The 22,064-nt window shown below is 52.5% G+C and overlaps 1 protein-coding gene and 2 long non-coding RNA genes across 3 annotated transcripts in view; 2 read left to right on the top strand and 1 right to left on the bottom strand.

Moving 5' to 3' along the window:
• Positions 1 to 8,703: 8,703 nt before the first annotated feature.
• On the top strand, positions 8,704 to 21,925 carry ENHO (energy homeostasis associated). Its single transcript, XM_081213292.1, has 2 exons — positions 8,704 to 8,830; positions 19,698 to 21,925. The coding sequence occupies exon 2, from the start codon at positions 20,186 to 20,188 to the stop codon at positions 20,369 to 20,371; it is 186 nt and encodes a 61-aa protein (XP_081069418.1). The 5' UTR covers positions 8,704 to 8,830; positions 19,698 to 20,185; the 3' UTR covers positions 20,372 to 21,925.
• Positions 11,937 to 19,281, bottom strand: LOC308597442. The gene is made up of 3 exons (XR_014012988.1): positions 18,849 to 19,281; positions 13,012 to 14,673; positions 11,937 to 12,981 (listed from the first exon to the last, which is right to left on the bottom strand). It is a non-coding gene; the product is annotated as an uncharacterized lncRNA (long non-coding RNA).
• Positions 19,287 to 22,064, top strand: part of LOC308597395 — a 228,871-nt gene continuing 226,093 nt past the window's right edge. The window contains exon 1 of the long non-coding RNA XR_014012929.1: positions 19,287 to 19,413. This is a non-coding gene — a long non-coding RNA (uncharacterized lncRNA). The remainder of the gene's footprint in view (positions 19,414 to 22,064) is intronic.

Here is a 22,064-nt window from a genome sequence, read left to right as displayed (position 1 = left end):
AGCCAAGTTACAGGGAACCAGGCAGAGGGCCTTCTCGGTAGTGGCGCCCGCCCTGTGGAACGCCCTCCCACCAGATGTCAAAGCGATAAACAACTACTAGACTTTTAGAAGACATCTGAAGGCAGCTCTGTTTAGGGAAGCTTTTAATGTTTAACAGACCACTGTATTTTAATACTTTGTTTGAAGCTGCCTGGGGTGGCTGGGGAGAACCAGCCAGATGGGCGGGTTTTAAATAATAATTTATTATTATTATTATTATCATCATTATTAGAGCCTGTAAATCGAAGATTCCTCTATCCATTTCATATTGGTATGCAAACATCAGCCTTCGCCTCTGCAGCTGCTGGTTGTGGCACCATCCTTTTTGTGTTTTTCTCTTCCTCACATTCCTCTGAGCCCTGACCCTCCTTCACACAGTACATATTTAAACTGCGGAACTCCCTGCCACAGGAGGCAGCGATGGCCACCAACCTGGATGGCTTTAAAAAATGACCAGACCAATTCATGGAGGAGAGGGCAGTCGATGGGTGACCGTTTGAGACAGCAATGTTTCTCAATACCAATCACTGGAAACGGCAGGAGGGGAGAGAGAGGGCTTTTGTTCTCGGATCCGGCTTGCATCCGGTCAGCCACTGTGAGAACAGGATGCTGGAGTGGATGGGCCATGGGCCTGATCCTGCAGGGATCTTAACGTTCTTACACTATCAGCTAAGCCGCAAGGAAACACAGTTGTCTAAGGCTTCGCAGGATGCACACAGTAAATGAAGACGCATGCAATTGCCACACATGGTAATTTACTGGCTTGCCGGCTTTTCCTAGTGTAAAAAGTCCAGGATGTATTTTCCAACAGTCTTACAATATTCTTCAGGTTGGCACACACTCCTGTTGTGCAGGGATTTCATTTTTCAGATGTCAATTCTAGGATATTCTAGATGTCAATTCTTTGGATTTCCAGCTACAGGTTACAAACACTTCAGGTTACAGGCTCCACTAACCCAGAAATAGTACCTCGGGTTAAGAACTTTGCTTCAGGATGAGAACAGAAATCGCGAGGTGGTGACGCGGAAGTAGCAGCAGGAGGCCCCATTAGCTAAAGTGGTGCTTCAGGTTAAGAACAGTTTCAGGTTAAGAACGGACTTCCGGAACGAATTAAGTACATAACCAGAGGTACCACTGTATAGAATATTGGCGGTGGCTGCACTCTGTCGCTATACCTCAGTACATGTAGTTACGAGAGTCTCAGGCTTGGAGTGGGACAGTATTGCAGAATGTGCAGAGTGGATAAAACCATTTCTTAAGGTTGCAAAAAAAATTACCAGTGAAACTAAAGAATTTTAAGAAAACTGCAGCAGAAGACAGGCATAATATACAGACCCACACAAACTACTTGGACATGCTGGATGAAGTCGAAGTAGCTGTTGCAGCTCCAGGCCAGCTATCACCAGCGTCTACAGGAGGAATAATTACCCCATTCTGAAAAATGAAATCCCTGCGAAACAGGAGTGTGTTGCAACCTGAGCTTTTCCTAGTGAGCTATGCCGCCTGTAGGAAATTTATCCCATTTGAAGAAGCCTTAAAGTTCAAGACTCTTAGGCTGGGACGTGCTGCCTGGGGCTAGTGAGAGTTGTACTGAAAAGCACTCAGAGAGTGGCAGGTTGGGACAGGCTCCGTGGGCAGCCTTTTCAAGTTCCCACCCACATTTAGCGGCTTTATTAATCTAACTCGATGTCCCGCCCCATTTTCAAAGGCCCCTTGATGAATAAAGATGAAAGCGTGGCGTGCCTTTTCATGATAACAATCTCCCCGCTCTGTTATCAAAATCTTTTAAGGGGAGATCAAGGCCTCTCAGAACGCTCCTACTGAACAATTATGAGTGTTCTTTGCTTCCTTGAAGTTCACTTGAGCTCAACATGCAAAAAAAAGCTGCTGGAATTTTGCTGCAGTGGGAAGGCCCTGGAGGGAAGGATCCTGCAGACTGGGCAGGAGAACAGCTCACAAAAGGGCCACCGTGGGAAGGCAGGGCAGGAGGGTTGCAGAACACAAGAACTGGTTTTATGGGATGTCAGGCTAGACAGCTGGAATATGTTGTCTTTTTTATGTGTGTTTCTTTTACGCGAACCCAAGATCTACCAGAGAGATCCAGCGGCAAAAGCCCTACAGTCAGAACTGAAGGCCAGGACACCTCAGAACACATTCTTAGCCTAGGGGTTTATTTTCAGTACCAGAACGGAACTGAGTTTGCATTTCTCCCACACAAACATCTTAATACGGTTCATTTCTCTTCATTTCAGCCGCCTGATTCACTCGGGAATGTTGCTTTGCTCCTGCCATTGTTAAAACAATTTTGAGGTCAGAAATCCTACAGCAGATCAGCCAGAGATCTCCCCACCGGATCCTGATTCAACTTCTGCAGCCCCCAGTGTTAAAAGAGCTTCCTACACAATATGGTACAATTAGTGTGTGGTAATACAATTTAGTACATACCAGTTTTATTAGTACAATTTAGTACATGGCGCAAAAGAAAAAAGGAATGAGGAGGGAAGAGGAAAGCAAGCCTTGGAGCAGCTGCCGCTATTTTTAGCTTCTGAAACAGGGCAGCGTTTAAGGACAAGGAAACAACAGAGACGTGGAGATGGAAGGAAACTCGCCAGATTCAGCCTGCTGCTGATGCAGGAAATCCATGGCTACAGCATCCCTGCAAAATTCGAAACAAAATAGATGAATACGCAAATGCCGAATTTTGCAGCTGGCATAACGGAGTCAGCCGGAGGCAGGTTAGTCGCAAGCACAAAGGACCTGGCATTGTTTCAGAACTGCCATGTTCCCAGAGCCCTGCCAACACAAGTCAATCTCCTTTTGCCAGTGCTGTCCAAATTAGTGACAGTCCACCGAACAGAAATGCCACCAGCCCTGTCCGTCATGCAGTTTTGGTTCCACCCAGAAGATGGCAGAAGCGACACAATGTCCAGTATTATAGATAGCTTTGCAAAGTTCTCCCCTCCTGGGTTCCACAACAATCCACAAAGGGTTTCAGTAAAGGGTAAAGGTAAAGGGACCCCTGACCTTAGGTCCAGTGGCGGACAACTCTGGGGTTGCGGGGCTCATCTCACTTTTTGGGCCGAGGGAGCTGGCGTACAGCTTCGCAGCGCATGGAGATGCCGTTTACCTTCCCGCCAGAGCGGTACCTATTTATCTACTTGCACTTTGACGTGCTTTCGAACTGCTAGGTTGGCAGGAGCAGGGACCGAGCAACGGGAGCTCACCTCATTGTGGGGATTCGAACCGCCGACCTTCTGATTGGCAAGTCCTAGGCTCTGTGGTTTAGACCATAGTGCCACCAGCGTCCCTTAAAGGGGTCAGGAGGAGAAATCATAGGTGATGGGGGACCCCTCTGGCTCTGAGAGCCAATGGTCAGGCGCAATCTGCATTCTAATGGACACAGGTATTTTGTGCTTTTTTTCCTGGGGGCGGGACGCAGGGGGACGCATACCCCTAAACATTTTGTGAATCTAAGTTTGGCCCCATTGAGGGGTAGTATTTCAATATGAGTAGGAAAATGAGATTACCTCTAAACTATTTTTTTTAGAAAAAAAGCACTGCAGATATTATTGGCCTGTTTTGTTATAGCAGCTGGGTTTTTCAAATGTTGGATTCTGACTAAACATTAGGAATCCCTTTCTGAGGGCAGGAACCGTTCAGCAGTGGAAGCTCTTGGTCCTTCCATCAGATTTTTAAAGAGAGGTTGGGTGGCCATCTGCTGGGGATTCTTTAGCTGTTATTCCTGTGTTGCCGGGGGCTGGACTAGATGGCCTCTGGGGGTGCCCCCAACTCTATGATTCTACAAATTAGCTAATGCAGGACAGAGTGCAGAAGTCAAATCTATTAAAGCTGAATGTTCATTCCAGCCAACAGAAGAATCTAAACAATGTGGGGATCGAAATTGCAAACACGTGCGAGAAATACGAAAAAGCCACATGATTTAAGCCTCGCTGGCCAGTACATTGCCAATGCTTTGCCATTTCCACTGACGGCTTTTTCTTGGGGTTCTAAATCAAGACTCTCAGCCAGAGTCTCCTGTTGGGGTGATAAATGGCTTATTTTATCTCACGCTGGTTTTATATATATGGATGTAACTGGATATTTTAAGCGTTCTGAAGGTTTCATTGTTATATGGTTTGTTCGCTTGCAGAAGCCTCGCCGGAAAAGCAGCACAGAAAGCTTTGAAATAAATAAAAAAAAACATCTTAAAAGCGACACACATTTCTCTGAAGATGGCAATCAGCACAAGGTGACGGTTCTGTCTCTTGTTTCCTCCGTGGGATCAAACCTGCCTCTCCTGTTCTTTATGTTTTTTACCCATTTCTTGGTACTGCTGTTTCAATTAAAATGGCTGCTTCCCATATTATTGGCCCCATCAATCACATGTGCAAATTTGTCGTTTATCCTAAATTAGAAAGAAAAAGCAAGCTCCTGGCATCTCTTGAAGGCAGCGACCTGAACCTTTCCTTCCCCAACTCCTCTTACTTTCTCTGGATGTTGAAGCGCACACAGGGCTGTCCTTAGACCAGTGTTTCCCAACCTTTTTTGGGCAAAGGCACACTTGTTTGATGAAAAAAATCTCGAGGCACACCACCATTACAGCCCCGTGACGTCAGCGCGCAGCGTCACGCCGGGAGGGACGCACGAAAGTGTAAGTTTCAATTTTTTTCCCTCCCCCTTGCCGGGGAACCTCCAAGCTTTGGGGGTGGGGGGGGAGGAGGCAGCAAAGCGAGGCAGGAAGGAGAGCGCGGCTTGGCTGGGTGAGCTTTGGCAGGGGCAGGGAATGAGAGCCGCGAGGCGGGCGCTGCGGACAGAGGCGCTGCCCGCCGAGCTCGCAGGCAGCCAGGCAGGCAGACGGCGAGAGCCCCGCGCTGGGCGGCCTCTCCTCGCCGCCGCCGCCCCGCCTCTCGCCGCCCGACTCGCCCGCCTCCCTCCAGGCAACATCTCGCGGCACACCAGGCAACATCTCGCGGCACACTAGTGTGCCGCGGAACAGTGGTTGAAAAACACTGCCTTAGACAACCTCTACTCCTTCCTGTGGCCTAACTTTCCATGTGCCCCCACCCAGTCCGAGTCCTGCACAGACGAGGACAGCGTCCCTTGCCCAACCAGTCCGTCCACAGAAAAGGCGACAAGAAGCCGTAAAAACACAGCCACATCTTAAGACCAGAAGAAGAGCCCATTGATAGCGTTCATTTACTCTGGGAGGGATGTCCAACAGGTCAATCACAATCTACTGGTCGATCGTGGGGGGTCCGTGGTAGATTGTGGTCGATCGCCCCCCAAAATAATAAAGCTCAACAACTTTTGCTCCCTAAAAATCCAATGGGTAGATCACAGTTTTTTGATAGTGGATTGCAGTCTCTTGGAAGTTGGACATGTCTGATTTACTGCATTTAAATCTCACCCCCAAGGAGCTCAAAGGTGGCCTACATGGTTCTCTCCCTCCTCATTTGATTTCCCCACAACATCCCTGTGAGGTAGGTTAGGCGAAGAGGCAGTGACAAGTTGACTCACTGAGCTGAAGTTCAGGATTTGAACTCTGGTCTTCTAGGTCCTAGTCTGGTACTCTAACCACTCTGTTACCCTGGATCTGGAATAGACTGGAAAGACTGCTGAATTGCAACTCATTACCAAACTTAAAACCATGGAGAGATCTGGTTTGAACAAAGACATTGGATTCTTATCCCATTATACATGACTAAGCCATTTCTCACCTTCTCACCCCTTGCCTTTTCCTGTAAGACCTATTGCAGTCGTTAAGAGTCGGCAACAGGCTCATCTCAGCTATCTGCCAATCTCCCATTCCCACCCCCCTTCTGAGTAATACTCCTCCCCACATTCTCACTATATAGAAGGGTCTGGCAACTTCTGTTTCAGTGTATCTGAAGAAGTGTGCATGCACACGAAAGCTCATACCAAGAACTAACTTAGTTGGACTTTAAGGTGCTACTGGAAGGAATTTTTTTATTTTGACTATGGCAGACCAACACGGCTACCTATCTGCAACTGGAACCCTGGATCTAGTTTGGCATCCTGTTCTCACATGGCCCAACCAACTGCCCCAAATAGAAACCCGCAAGCAGGATCCGGGCACAAGACCCCTCTCCCTTCCTGCGGTTTCCAGGAACTGGGATTCAGAAGCATGGCTGGCTCCAGCTGTGGAGGCAGAGCAGAGCCCTCCTAGTTAATAATAACAATAACAACAATAATAATTTATTCTTTATACCCCGCCCATCTGGCTGGGTTTCCCTAGCCACTCTTGGTGGCTTCCAACAAAATATTAAAATATTAAAATAGAGTAATGCATCAAACATTAAAAGCTTCCCTAAACAGGGCTGCCTTCCGATGTCTTCTAAAAGCCTGGTAGTTGTTTTTCTCTTTGACATCTGGTGGGAGGGCGTTCCACAGGGCAGGTGCCACTACTGAGAAGGCCCTCTGCCTGGTTCCCTGTAACTTGGCTTCTTACAGGGAGGGAACTACCTGAAGGCCCTCGGCACTGGACCTCAGTGTCTGGGCAGAACGATGGGGGTGGAGACGCTCCTTCAGGTATACTGGACCGAGGCCGTTTAGGCCTGTAGTAAAGATTGGTAGCCCTCTCTTCTGTGAATTTAGCCAATCCTCTTTTAAAGCTATCCAGGATGACAGGCATCACTGCCTCCTGTGGCAGCAAGTTCCATAGGTTAATTATGCAGAATGGAACTGTGGGTCCATCTAGCTCAGCAGACTGGCAGTGGCTCCCCAAGGTTTCGGACAGGGGTCCCTCCCAGCCCTCTCTAGAGATTCCCATGGGATGGACTGAGCTACAGCCCCTTCCCTAGCCTTCAGTTTCCAGAATGGCAGTTTGCACGACCCACTACTGTACACAACTTTTAGAAGACATCTGAAGGCAGCTCCGTATAGGGAAGTGTTTAATGTTTGATGTTTTATTATGTTTTTATACGTGCTGGGAGCTGCCCAGAGTGGTTAGGGAAACCCAGCCAGATGGGTGGGGTATAAATATTATCATTAACTGATTCCCCCTCCCCCACTGTATCCTTCTTGACTTTTTATACACGATTGTACTGAAATGGCATCCAAATCCTTTATATCTAATAAGATAAATGAAAGCTCCCCCTGCCCCCCTCCCAAACACCTGCAGCCTTCTCACTTTGATCGTACTGTGGAGAGAAGAAGCCACTAGTTGGAATAACCATATTACATACATATATATATATATATATATATATATATATGCTTTCGTAGGTTTTGGTGTCTTTGGGTGTCTTCCCGTGTAAGAGTTGGGGTGTCTAGGCGACGTTTCAACGAGGTCTCACTCGTCATCTTCAGGCTGGTGCTTTCGGCTTCTTGTTACTGGAACAGAGCAGGATCTCAGTGTTTGAGTTCCTATAAATACTATAGGAACTCAAACACTGAGATCCTGCTCTGTTCCAGTAACAAGAAGCCGAAAGCACCAGCCTGAAGATGACGAGTGAGACCTCGTCGAAACGTCGCCTAGACACCCCAACTCTTACACGGGAAGACACCCGAAGACACCAAAACCTACATTCCTGTACCCGTGAAAATCTACGAAAGCAAATATATATATATATATATACCAACTCTTCGTGACCCCATTGACCAGAGCACGCCAGGCCCTCCTGTCTTTCACTGCCTCCCACAGTTTGGTGTGTGTGTGTGTGTGTATATATATATATATATATATATATATGGTAAACGGACCCCTGACCATTAGGTCCAGTCGTGGCCGACTCTGGGGTTGCGACGCTCATCTCGTTTTATTGGCCGTGGGAGCCGGCGTACAGCTTCCGGGTCATGTGGCCAGCAGGACTAAGCTGCTTCTGGCGAAACAGAGCAGCGCACGGAAACGCCGTTTACCTTCCCGCCGGAGCGGTACCTATTTTTCTACTTGCACTTTGACGTGCTTTTGAACTGCTAGGTTGGCAGGAGCAGGGACCGAGCAACGGGAGCTCACCCCATTGTGGGGATTCGAACCGCAGACCTTCTGATTGGCAAGTCCTAGGCTCTGTGGTTTAACCCACAGCGTCACCCACGTCACACACACACACACACACACACACACACACACACACACACAGTGGTATCTTGGGTTAAGTACTTAATTAGTTCCGGAAGTCCGTTCTTAACCTGAAGCACCACTTTAACTAATGGGGCCTCCCGCTGCCGCCGCGCCGCAGGAGCCCGATTTCTGTTCTCATCCTGAAGCAAAGTTCTTAATCTGAAGCACTATTTCTGTGTTAGTGGAGTCTGTAACCTGAGGTACCACTGTATATATATCCACATATCGTATTATATCACGGTTTCGAGCATCTCTCCCCCTTTCGCTTTATTTTCCGATAAAAAATGAAGAAGCCACTCTGCACATGCCCAAGGGCGCCCGTGTTTTCAGCTCGGGGAGCGGCGACCAGGCACCTGGGGGCCGCTTCTCCTCCGTTTCCTGCTCCAAACGCCGCCGCGCGAACCCTCCCGCGGTTCGCCTCCGTCCCGCGATCCCGTCCCGGCTCCGCCTCCCCGCGCCCAGCTGCTGCTGCTGCTGCTGCTCACGTGCGGCGAGGCCGAGGGGGCGCGGCCTGGGCGGGCCAATGGGCTCCCCGCCAGCGTGAGCGCAGCCAATGGCGGGGCGGGGGCGGGTCGTCCTGCAGCCCTCCCGGCCCGCGGAGGAGAGCGCGAGGCAGGCGGGGGCCGGAGTCCGCGGACGGACGGAGGGAAGGAAGGAAGGAGGGCCGGCCAGCCAGCCAGCCTCGTATCCGCGGGGACTGCTCTCTGCCCGGTGAGTGCCTGGGGGTGAATGGAGGCGGCGAGAGCGCTTCTGAGCGCGTGCAGAGCGCCCGGAGAGGGAGGGCGGCGGGGCTTCCTCGCGAGGAAGCGGATCGGGACGCCGCGGGTTCCGAGTCGGGGAAAGCGGGGTGGCCCCTATCCGAGGGACCGGGGCCAGAGGCAGCTCGCGGATCCGCCTTTTCCCGTGTCTGCTTTTGCCTTCGCGGGTCGACTGCCCCCCCTGGACCTGCAGGTCGCGCTTCTGCCCCGGGACCGCGTCTCGAAGTGCGTTCACACGGCACTTTGGACGCGCGTCATTGCCCCGCTTCCCAGGCGCTCCGGACCGACGGGCGTGCCCAGAATTCTCCGAGGCGGGAAGGTGCTGCCAAGGTATCGTGTGAATGCAGCCCTTTATGGACCCCGTCTCCACGAAGCTTCCCTGCTTCTCCCACTAAACGGCTCTCCATCAGTGATGCAGTTTTTGGCTGAGGCCACTCTAAGTTTTTTTTTTGGGGGGGGCTCTCCCTTAACGTGCAAAGCTCTGCCCCTCCACGCCTGGCCCTTTTGACTTTGCTCCTGAAAGGGAGGGGCGCTGGCAACCTCACCTGCCAATTTTCACCCGGCTCTGCACAGGTGAATTCTGAACTTCTTCTTCTGGACTGGGGGGGGGGGGGCTTCAGGAATGTAGGAATCCCCCTAGGAATCCCAAGTCAGGACAGGTGCCCACCTGCTCCATCAGCTCACCTGGCAGTGGTCCCAGGAGGAAGAGGTCTGTCCGTGGGCCCGATCCTTTGGGAGCAAATGCGCTACAAAACCTGAGGATCCTAGGGATTTGGCGGGGCAAAGCAAATCTGGGGGCACTGCCAGTGAGCTATGATGGCGCCCGACCCCTTCCAATGAGAGGGGTAAATAGCAGGGTACGTCAAATAGTCTTGCACGGTGGCGGCAATATCTCACTTGAAATTGACAGACAGGGATGTGCTGGTCCTTGCTTAGCGTGTGAAAGGTCCCGAGTCCAGTTTCTGGCACGTCCCATTAAACCTCTACAAAATCTATGGCAGGCTTCCTCAACCTCAGCCCTCCAGATGTTTTGAGACTACAATTCCCATCATCCCTGACCACTAGTCCTGCTAGCTAAGGATCATGGGAGTTGTAGGCCAAAAACATCTGGAGGGCCGAGGTTGAGGAAGCCTGATCTATGGCCAAGTCATCTTTTTATTAGGCCAGCCAAACTGTAGAAATTAGGGGGGGGGGGTGTTGCTTTCTTCTCATGGGCTCCCTTTGCACTTCCTTACATTGGACTGAGTATTTAGGAAGCAGCTGTCCATCAGAAGATACCCAGTTTCCCCAGCCTGTTTCGGACTACAATTCCCATCAGCAGGTGTGGGATTTGTAGTACCTCAGCATCGGGGAGCCAAATGGTCCCCCACACCTGCAGAAGGTAGGATCATGGAAGTCTGGGTTTGTGTCACGCAGGTGTGAGGCCCCCATTCAATCTCCTGCAGGAAGTCCTGGAAAGTTGGAGAAGTTTGGGATGTAGATGGGTCAACAGATTTAATTCTCTATAAGGCAGTCATATCTGCAAAAATGGACGTTGTTGTAATCGACCGCACAAAGCTGTTGTGAGGGCAGAACATTACCCAAATTTCCAAGGTGTTTTGTACTCCAAAGTTTTGCAACAGCAGTGAGGAACCTCTCTCGGAAATTGCTGGCCGGGTCTCCTTGCCCCGTATTCCTCAGCCATGAGTAACCAAAGCCAAGCCTAGTGTACAAAAAATGGGCTAGACCTTCTAAATATAAGTAAAATCAAGTGCTAAAATTATGTAAGTGTGTATCTCTAGGGTGATGCAAATAACCCTCATTTACATAGGCTCCCCCCCAGGGAATTATCCAATTCAGAATTTCCTGGGAAACCCCCGTCTCTGGTCCCGGCACCTGCAGAGGAACAGACTAATGTCGGGGAGTGTGTTGCGTCTCTGCTTTTCAACACAGGGCACTTGGGGAGTTTCCTGCCTGGCTAAGGCACTGCCTGCTAGTGTTGTTGCTGCACTTTTGTGCAGAAGGACTTCGGCCAGACTCTTTTCCTTACTATCGTTTCGCACAGCCAACAGCTCCAGGGGATTTTCCAGCCTTCCATTGTTTCGGGCGCCAAAACAGGCATCTCCACCCACAACCGTGCAAGTAAGACTGAAACAACTGCTAGTTCAGAAAACATTTTCCCATTCAACTTCCACATGCTCAGGCTTCAAAAAACATTTTTCACGCTTCGGTTTCAAAACCTAACAAGCTACAGCTGTTTTTTCTGGGTTTGTCTTTGTGGAGGTTTGGGACAAAGACCAGGGAGGGTCTTGGTCCTACTAATTCTTGTTTCTGGACCGAGGTTGAGATGTTCTGGCATCCGAGACCACACAGTGAGTTTTGCTCCAGAGCTGGATTTTGGAAACAAGCTTTCCCTAGTCCTGAGGTCTGTTCCCTTGGACCACAGGAACTGCTTGTACCCTTTGGGCAGCAACAATTGTCTCTTGCGGCAAAAGCACGCGCAGCAGAGCCTCACTTGCTGCCCCTGGCTCCAGGGGGATTATGGGATGGAGGTGAGAAGACTGTGGATCTTGGCCAGCCTGCTCCTCCAAGCTTGCCTGCTCTGTTGCAAACACCCAGCTGGGCTTGGGTAATGAAATCCAGAAACTGCCCAAATCTTCCCTGGAATCTTTCTAACTGGTGCAGGGCCTCTGGCTTCAGCGAGCTGGTGGCGGGTGTGTTTGTCAGGCTAAGTTTGGGTCTGGAATGAGTGTTTTATTTTAATGGAGAGGGAGGAATGTTTTCCAGAGTGACGGATTTGTTTCTCCAGGCCCAGATTCCCCTGCTCTGCTTTGCAAACTTGGCCCACCCCCTCCTCTTGGAGGAGACGGAAGGAGGAAGGCCGTAGAAATGTAAGGAAAACCCTGGATCAGGCCAAAGGCCCGCCTAGCCCAGCAGCCGGACATGAGACAGGTCCTACTCTAATGCTTAAATCCCCCAGAAACTGCTATTTCAGAGGCACACAGCCGCTGTGGCCGGACATATTGCTCAGCCATCACAGTTAGTACCCACTGGAAGTCTTTTCCTCCTCTTCCGTAAGTTTGTCTAATCTCCCTTTGCAGCCATCCAAGTTGGCGGAAATTATTATTTCTTGTATGTATTAGGAGGGAGAAAAATGTTTCTCTTTCCACTTTCCCCCACTGTGCTGTGCATAATTTTGTGCCCCTCCACCATGTTCTCCTTCAGTTTCCTCTTTCCTAAGCTAAAACACTCGCAGCTTTGTCACGTTCCCTTGTGAGAGTTGTTGTGTGACTCTTGCGTTTCTCCAGGGATTGGGCTGGATGACCCTTAGGGGTCCCTGTCCCAGCCCCCTGATCACCTGGCTTCTGATTTTCTGCTCCCTTTGGAAACTGCCCTCCAAGGCCACTGCATGAGTTGTTTGGTCCGAAACCGTCTCTTCTGGAGGTTTCTAAGCTGCGCCCTTTCAAGAGAGGCTGGCAAACTGTTCACTTAAGGCATCGTCTTCCTAGGTTAGGAGGATGCGAGAGGGAGGCCCTGTGATTTCCATTTGGGTTGGGGTGTGTGTGTGTGTGTGTGTGTCTGGGTTCCTTTAAGGTCACCGGCGCTGCAATGATCCCTCGAGACACAAAATGAGGTGGAAGATTCTGTTGCAGTGGCAGCCCTGGGGCTGGAACAAAAGTGTTGGCCGCTCCAAAAAGCAGACTCAGCCGCTCGGAAGGGATTCGGCCGCCAAAGATGTGCTTGCGAAGCGGGGATCTCCTCTTTGCGGCGAGCCTGGAGACGTGCTTCTGCTTATGTAACTGAGGCTGGTGTGCGGTTCTTGTGGACTGAGGCTTCGGGGGCACTCCGATGAGAGTCGGGCCCCCCCTCTGTGCTCTGTCCCTGGTGGGGACCAGGGTGAGCTGAGCCCATGACATTGCCCCACAGTGTCCCCAGAAGGGAAAATGGGTAGCGTGCCCATGGAACGTTTAATATGCCTTTCCAATGCTTAGCAAGAGCCTTGTGAGCAACCTGCCTCCATCTGGGGCTGCCCTATTTTGGCAAGGATGTTGTTAGACTACAACTCCCATCATCCCCAAGGGCATTGGCCACACTGACCGGTGGGAGCAGGGAGTCTCAAAGCCCCTGGAGGGCAATAACAACAACAACAACAACAACAACAACAACAACAACAATTTATTATTTGTACCCCGCCCATCTGGCTGGGTTTCCCCAGCCACTCTGGGCAGCTTCCAACAAAGACCAAAAATACACTAAAATGTCACACATTAAAAACTTCCCTAAACAGGGCTGCCTTCAGATGTCTTCTAAAAATCTGGTAGTTGTTTTTCTCTTTGACATCTGGTGGGAGGGCGTTCCACAGGGCAGGCGCCACTACCAAGAAGGCCCTCTGCCTGGTTCCCTGTAATGGCTTCTCACAGGGAGGGAACCGCCAGAAGGCCCTTGGCGCTGGACCTCAGTGTCCGGGCTGGACGATGGAGGTGGAGACGCTCCTTCAGGTATACTGGACCGAGGCCGTTTAGGGCTTTCAAGGTCAGCACCAACACTTTGAATTGTGCTTGGAAACGTACTAGGAGCAAATGTAGGTCTTTCAAGATCGGTGTTATGTGGTCTTGGCGGCTGCTCCCAGTCACCAGTCTAGCTGCCGCATTCTGGATTAGTTGTAGTTTCTGGGTCACCTTCAAAGGTAGCCCCACGAAGAGCGCATGGCAGTAGTCCAAGCGGGAGATAACAAGGCCCTCCTGGCAGGGACATTCTGCTCTGCTAACTGGATTCAGGGCGCACCTGCACTTGCTCAGAAGCCACCCTTTGTTTTTTATTCACTGTTGGATGCTTAGCCGACGATGCTCAGCTCCATGGAGATGGTTGTAACTTCTTGGAAGTTCGCGATTCCTCAGCTGTTTTGCAAGTTCCTTTGAAACAGAGACGTTCCTGTTCAGTGCCTTGCCTTTGCCGAAAGGAGAGTTTTGTTTGGCGGCAGTGAGGCTTGTGTTTCTGACTCTCCTTCCCAGTGTGATGATTCTGTTAAATCCTAGGAGCTCCCGGCTGGAGGGTTTCCTGGGTGCAAGTTTTCCAGCTGGCGGGAGGCTGGGAAGGGAAGTATGCATGGGGTTCAGCGCCTGGCAGAATCTGACCCTGGCTATCTGAAGGAGAACAAAGGCTGCGCTGTCCCTGGTGAATGAATGGCCTCCTCTGAGTAGCCGGGGGTGATATTTCCTAGGAGATGGCTTTGTGTTCTCAGCTATCTGGCAGTTCTGGCCTTGCTGTGCCAGCTGAGGCCCCGGCGGCCTTGACGTGAGCAGCAACACAGCACCCAGCCCCTTGAAAACAGGTCGCAACAGCAGCAAGGAGACACCCCCCCCAAGTTACTCCCATGGGTGTTTCAATTGCATAATTCAGTTGGCATTTTTGAGGTTTGATGGATTCCAGGTGTTTGGGGGAAGAGGAAAGGCGAGGGTCCAGTTTGTCTGTCCACTGGGAGCCACTGGGCAGGGGGGGAGGGAAGAGTGTGGAAGCAATCAGGGGTTGAAGCTCCTACGCCCGTCCTGACTCGAACTCAGGGCTCTCTTGGGGTTTCAGGCATTCATCCAATGCTGCCCAGAGGCTCTAAGCATTTCCTCCTCAACCTTGAGATATTATTATTACTATTATTATTATTATTACCCCAACCATCTGGCCAGATTGCCCCAGCCACTCTGAGCAGCTTCCAGCACATATAAAAATATAACATTTCTCTAAGGTAGTCTGTCTTAAAGTTTTTTAATGTGTTTATATGCCTATCGCACTTTTAAACTTAACATCAATTGTTGTATATTGCTTTAATAATAATAATAATAATAATAATAATAATAAATTTTATTTATATCCCGCCCTCCCCAGCCGAAGCCGGGCTCAGGGCGGCTAACAACAATAAAACAGTACAAAAGTACAACATAAACAACATTCTAAAATCATTCATTATAAAAATTAATTAATTCAAGCCACTGGCAATCATTGGGCCAGAGCTCTGCGAAGATTGCCGAGGGAGGGAGTCAGGCTGTGCCCTGGCCAAAGGCCTGGTGGAACAGCTCTGTCTTGCAGGCCCTGCGGAAAGATGTCAAGTCCCGCAAGGCCCTGGTCTCTTGTGACAGAGCGTTCCACCAGATCGGAGCCACAGCCGAAAAAGCCCTGGCTCTAGTTGAGGCCAGCCTAACCTCTCTGAGGCCTGGGACCTTCAAGATGTTTTTATTTGAAGACCGTAGGTTTCTCTGTGGGGCATACCAGGAGAGGCGGTCCCGTAGGTACGAGGGTCCTAGGCCATATAGGGCTTTAAAGGTTAAAACCAGCACCTTAAACCTGATCCTGTACTCCACCGGGAGCCAGTGCAGCTGGTATAGCACCGGGTGAATGTGATCTCGCAGCGAAGACCTCGTAAGGAGTCTCGCTGCAGCATTCTGCACCCGCTGGAGTTTCTGGGTCAGTCTCAAGGGCAGCCCCACGTAGAGCGAGTTACAATAATCCAGTCTGGAGGTGACCGTCGCGTGGATCACAGTGGCTAGGTCAGGGCGAGAGAGGTAAGGAGCCAACTGCTTAGCTTGGCGGAGATGGAAAAATGCCGCCTTTGTTATAGCTGCAATCTGCGCCTCCATGGAAAGGGAGGTGTCGAAGATTACACCCAAACTCTTAACGGACGGTGCTGGCACTAATTGCGCCCCCGCAAGAGATGGGAGTTGCCCCCCCAATCCCATATCGCCCCGTCCCAGCCACAGGACCTCTGTCTTCGAAGGATTTAGCTTCAACTGGCTCCCACGTAACCATCCAGCCACAGCTTCCAAACATCTGGTCAGTGTGTCTGGGGCCGAGTCAGGATGGCCATCCATCAACAGATAGAGTTGGGTGTCATCGGCATACTGATGACAACCCAGCCCAAAACTCCGAACAAGCTGGGCGAGGGGGGCGCATAAAGATGTTGAAAAGCATCGGGGAGAGTATCGCACCCTGAGGTACTCCACACACCAAGGAGTGGCGCGATGACAATTCCCCCCCCAAGCGCCACCCTCTGTCCCCGACCAGAGAGAAACGAGCGCAGCCATTGAAGGACTGTGCCCTGGATCCCCACGTCGGCAAGGCGGTGGTCCAGAAGTTCGTGATCGACCATGTCGAAAGCTGCTGATAGATCTAGAAGAATCAGCAGCCCCGACCCGCCTCGATCCCGCTGTCTACGAAGGTCATCTGTTAGGGCGACCAGAGCCGTCTCGGTCCCATGACCAGCGCGGAAGCCGGACTGGAATGGATCCAGAGCCGATGTTTCATCCAGAAACCCACCAAGCTGTTCAGCAACCGCTCTCTCAATCACCTTACCCAGGAACGGAAGATTCGAAACCGGGCGGTAATTGGATAGATCTAAAGGATCTAATGATGTTTTCTTTAAGAGCGGGCGCACCACTGCCTCCTTCAGTTCCCCTGGGAATGTCCCCGTGCCAAGGGACAAATTGATGATATCCCCCAGGAGGGCCCGCACCTCGTCTGGACACGCTCTAATCAGCCAAGACGGGCACGGGTCGAGAGGACAGGTGGTGGGCTTTCCAGCTCGGAGGAGTCTGTCCACATCGGCTGGGGATATCTGGTCGAAGTGGTCCAATACTGGACCCGAGGACAGTCGAGGGGCCTCCAGTTCCTTTATTGTATCCAAATTGGCAGGAAGGTCATGGCGGAGCGACAAGACCTTCTCCGCAAAAAAGCTCGCAAATGCCTCACAGCCGTGTGTCAATTTGTTATTTAAATTTGGCTGTCCCTCAAGGGACGTTAAAGACCTGATTATACTAAATAATTGCGCTGGGCGAGAGCTAGCGGATGCAATGGAGGCCGAGAAGTATGACTTCTTAGCAGCCTTCACCGCCATCTCGTAGGTTTTCATAAAAGCCCTATAAGAAGTTCTTGAGGCTCCGTCACGGGCACCCCGCCATACTCGCTCTAGCCGTCTGAGGTCCCGCTTCATTTTCCGGAGCTCCTCGGTAAACCAGGGAGCCCGGTTTCTGCGGGGTCGCAGAGGGCGCTTAGGTGCGATCTCATCGATGGCTGCCAGGAGCTGGGCATTCCAGCCCTCAACAAGCTCAGTCAATGAGTCGCCAGGGGGAGCAAGGTCCCGCAAGGCTTGGCGGAATCTCTCAGGGTCCATCAGCCTCTGCGGGCGAGCCCAAATTGGCTCGCCACCTAAGCAGGGTGGGGGTGGAAAGTCAATCCTGGCTTTCAGAGCGTAGTGATCAGACCATGGCACCTTCATCGAAGGAGACATGATCACATCTATACCGGCACCAAAGATCAAATCCAGCGTGTGGCCTGCTTGATGTGTGGGGCCCGAAACAAACTGGGAGAGCCCTAGTGTCGCCATGGAAGACACCAGGTCCAGAGCCTGTGAGGAGGGAGTGGCATCAGCATGGATGTTGAAGTCCCCCAATACCAATAGGTTAGGGAACTCCAAGGCCCAGCCGGCCACCGCCTCCAATAGGCCTGACAGGGTGGCTGCTGGTGCGCTAGGTGGCCGGTACACCAGCCAGACAGCCAAGCTCTCCTCGGAGCCCCACACTAGGCCAACACATTCGATGCCGGGGATCGATGGCGATGGTAGAGCCCTGGAAGGACAATCTTCCCGGATTAATAATGCCACCCCTCCCCCCCGGCCCACAGTCCGCGACTGGTGGAGGACAGAGAAACCCGGGGGCGCCATCTCTCGTAAGGTAACTGTTGCCCCTTCGCGCACCCAGGTCTCCGTCACACAAGCCAGGTCGACCCCCTGCGAGATAAAGAAATCTCGCAGGGTGGCGGTTTTATTGCCTATAGACCTGGCATTGCACAGCACCAGTGACGGAGGTGAGTAATCCTTGCTCACCCTACCCTCGTCCCTCGGGATGGGGCGCAGATTGGAAAGGGTACGAGCGTATCCATATCTCGATCCCCTTCGCCTGTAACATCTGCCCCCACCGCCATACCTCCCTCGCCCCTCCACGGTAGCAATCCCAGGCCTCATAGTGGCCTCCATTGATGGCAATTAATATTATTCTTTCGCAGCCTAGAACAATAAAACCTTAAAACAATAAAAACAAAAAACAAAAACAACCCAGAAAACAATAAAACAAACAAAAACTGCAAAAATTACAAATTCATCAAAATCTAACAAATTCCCCAACCCACCCAAACATCCATCCCACCCCCATATATAGAATCGAAAGGGAAAGGGAAATATTAAAAAACAAAAACAAAACAAAACATGTTAAAAAGAGCTCTGCACTCCTCCGAGTCCTCCTGGGCAGTAGCAGCATCAATGGCAACAACCATCCTTGTGAGGCCCCACCCTGGGCCAGATAGTAAGTGGCAGGAGCAGTCCTTGTGAGGCCTGTCAGGCCCTCCCTAGGCCAGGTGGTAAGTGGCAAGAAGGAGCAGGGCCCTCAGGCACTCATGCAGGAGAGTCTTCCTGGGCAGCAGAGCGCAGCAGTCCCTGTGAGTCCTTCAGGCCCCGCCCCAGGCCAGATGGTGAGTGGCAGGGAGGAAGGAGCAGGGCCCCCAGACACTCACGCAGGAGAGTCCTCCTGGGCAGCAGGCAGCAAGCAGCACGCAGTCCTTGTGAGGCTTCAGGCCCCGCCCCAGGCCAGATGGTGAGTGGCAGGGAGGAAGGAGCAGGGCCCTCAGGCACTCACGCAGGAGAGTCTTCCTGGGCAGCAGGCAGCAAGCAGCACGCAGTCCTTGTGAGGCTTCAGGCCCCGCCCCAGGCCAGATGGTAAGTGGCAAGAGCAGGGCCCTCAGGCACTCACCACAGGGGAGTCTTCCTGGGCAGCAGAGCAGTCCTTGTGAGGCCCCAGGCCCCGCCCCAAGCCAGATGGTAAGTGGCAAGAGCGGGGCCCTCAGGCACTCACCACAGGGGAGTCTTCCTGGGCAGCAGAGCAGTCCTTGTGAGGCCCCAGGCCCCGCCCCAAGCCAGATGGTAAGTGGCAAGAGCGGGGCCCTCAGGCACTCACCTTTAAATGTTTGTTTTGCTATTGGGATTGTAGTTCCATTTGTGTTTCTCAAGCTGGTCTCTGACCGTAATAAATTTCATGTTTCATAACATCAGACATTAAAAACTTCCCAATACAGGGCTGCCTTCAGATGTCTTCTGAAAGTTGTGTCGTTCTTTATCTCCTTGACATCTGATGGGAGGGCGTTCCACAGGGATTTGCCCAAGGAAAGAAAGTCAGCAGACTCCAAATGGCCCACATTTTGGCCTTGTGTGAATCGTCGAGAAGGGAGATGTTGTGGAGAAAGGGCAGCAGGACCCCGGAGCCGCCTCTGAGCAAGTGGGTGGCTCCTGGGGGCCACAGGAGAAAGTAGAGGACCGCACTGTGGCTTAAATGTGGCGGGAGACAAAGAGGGTTGAGGGAGACTGCTTAGAGCAGTGTTTCTCAACCTGTGGTCCCCAGATGTTGTTGGACTACAACCCCCATCATTCCTAGCCAGCATGGCCAGTGGTCAGGGATGATGGGAGTTGTAGTCCAACAACATCTGGGGACCCACAGGTTGAGAACCGCTGGCTTAGAGGGAGTGGTGGGGTTTTCAAGGGAGGAGGCAAGGAAGACATGCATCTGAAGGGTGCGTGTTTGGGGCAGGGAGGCAGCAGGCGTGTGAGATCCCAGAGGGGCAGGCGAGAGTGTGCAATGGGGGCACAAGCCGTTCTGGGTTCTATGTGAGACTAGGGAGGTGAGATTTTTGTCAAATGCAGCTTCTCTGACACAGTGTGGGAGAACCTGCGCCTGCTCCTGGGATCGGTGTTGGTGTGGAAGAAACTCTATCATCTCCTAATGATGTCACGGCCTTTTCTGTTCTTGCAGGGATGCACTTTCACCCCAGAAGACTGGTGAGGGCACAGAAGCAGCCGTAACCTCCTTTGGCCCCTGCTCCCTGCCTCGGGGGCCCCTTCTCAAGCACCGCCATCAAACAGGACCTTTGCATTTCGGGACAGCGTCTGCAGAATCCGTCTAACAGGGAGAGCGACTTGCCGCAGTTTCACAGGATGACCTTGGCGGATTTGAAGCCAGCCTTGTCGCACAAAGAGGAGCGGCATGTGGCGCGTTGATGGCACTCACTTAGAAAGTGGGGCTGCGGTTTTTCCACCGGGGGCAAAGCCATGTGGGCCTTTGGCAGCACAGCCCTGGGGTAGCAAGGAGCGTTTCATGGTTCAAGGGAGGGAGAAGGAGAGAAGCAGAAGCGACGGCGCAGGCCCGTCTTCGGAGAGAGCCTGTCGGCCGCGTAGGCAGCAGCAAGACCTGCCTCTCTTCGCTGTGCCCTGACTGCCACCTCCACACCCCGGGGACCCAGGATGGGGGCAGGCCTCTCCACTGGGGCAGTCATCGCTATCGTCTTCAACTGCGTCATCGCTTTCCTTATCCTCATCCTCTTCCTGATCCTCTGCAAGGCCTGCCGGACGCCATCTTGCCCTGACCAGAGCCCTTCTTCTGAGACGGACGACAGGGGGAACGAGGAAAAGTACCTGCTGCATCCATGACCCTGTCTGTCTGGCAAAAGCCCCCGGAACGGGGATTTCAGCCTCCCCCTCTAGAACCCAGTTCGGTCCAACGGTCCTGGAAAACCTGAGAGAACCACGGCCTCATCGCCAGGCGACGTAAGGACACGGGACGCTGGCCACGGCGAGGGCAGGGGTCTCTGGGCCATGGAGGAAGGACGCCCTTGCAGGAGCCCGGAGGAGGCTGAGTGGCGTTCGCAGCTGAGGCGCAGCAGACGGACGAACAAGCTGGGCTTGGTTCCGCCGTATTATTCAGGATTGCCTTGCGGGGGACTTGCCTGCGCCAAACTCAGAGGCTGGCCCTGTCAAGATGGCGGCCGGCGTGGCGGCACAAAGGCAGCTTTGCCCGGGATCTTCCGGAACGTTCTGCCCCGCCAGCCAGGCTTCAGTAAAACCTCGGGTGGTTCAGGGTCCCCTTGAGGGAGATTCCTGTTTTCCTCTTGTGGAGGGGCGTCGCCTCCGTCTCTTCGGGGGCCTCAAGGCAGCCTAGCGGCGGAAGGGGAGCAACCGAGCCATGTTCACAGATCAGTGCCTTTTTGGAAGCCGTCTCCAGCGGGCCACTGGGCACAGATGAAGCGTGAGGGTTTGGGGGGCACCCCCTTCTCCGATGAATGAATTGGGCTCCCTCTTTCCAGCAGCTGGTGTCGAAACCTGAGGGGGCAGACAAACCAGCTTGGTGCTTGCAGGCTTTGGCCAACTGGGGTGCCGTTGGGCGAGAGTCCGGTCCTGGGTCAAGTAGTTGCTTTCCTGCCCATTCTCCAGAGCTTGCCCCACCACCACCATCTCAGTGATGGAAGTAGGGATCTAGGCCTCAAGAGAGACAGGTTGGGGCTTATGACAAGTGTGCAGGGTTTGGGTAAAGGCTGGTACCACATACGGCAGTACTGGTAGAAGTGGAGGAAGGGGGCTGGGTTGAGAATATAGATGGATCATGATGAAGTGCCTCTTGGGAAGTGACCTGCCTGCTCCCATGGCCACAGGATGAGGGCTTGGATGATCCAGAAACTTTGGGGATCTGGTCAGGCAGGCAGTGTTCTGTTGCACTCCCTCCTGCATTCGTCCATCTTTGCGGCCGAGTCTTGGGGTCTGTGAGGGCACCTCCCTTCTCCTCCTCCTCCTCCTGGGTGTCTCGGCCTTTCTCCCCCGTCCCACCCCAGCCACCTTCTCTAAGTGAAGCAATTTCCCAGCAGTCTTGCCCCAAGAGGCAGGAGCAAGGCAGGCGAACTAAGCAGAGTGCATGTCGGGCCAGAACTGGGGTGGGTCTGGCACCCCAAAGCAGAGCTGTTGCAATAAAGAAGGGGGAAGTGGGGGTTCAGTGCCTGGCGCAGCAGGATTCCCAGGGAGTGTGTTATGTTTGCATGGTGGGGGTCTCTGGGGGTCTCTCCGCTTCCTTGTGTTGCTAAGAGGCAGAGAGCTGCTTGTTCCCTTCTCATGCTAATGACTCTCCACTGGGCTTAACACGTCCTTTCCTGACTGTGATTTTACTGGAATAATGATAATAAAAAAAAACTTGCCTAGTTTCTAGCAGACAGAAAACCTTTTGTGTTCCGCTTCTGTTTCCTGTCGCCAAAGGAACCTGCTGGGCTTCCGGGGGGGGGGGGTGAAGGGGCCGTGTACCCCTGAAAAGTGCTCAGCCCCCTTTTGGAGGGAGAGAGGCCAGAGTTGGGTGGGTTTG

The sequence above is a fragment of the Podarcis bocagei genome (assembly GCF_964188305.1).
Source record: "Podarcis bocagei genome assembly, chromosome: 11".
Lineage (NCBI taxonomy): Eukaryota > Metazoa > Chordata > Lepidosauria > Squamata > Lacertidae > Podarcis > Podarcis bocagei.
Note: the sequence above shows the minus strand (reverse complement) of the source record. Positions and strands in the feature narration are given on the sequence as shown.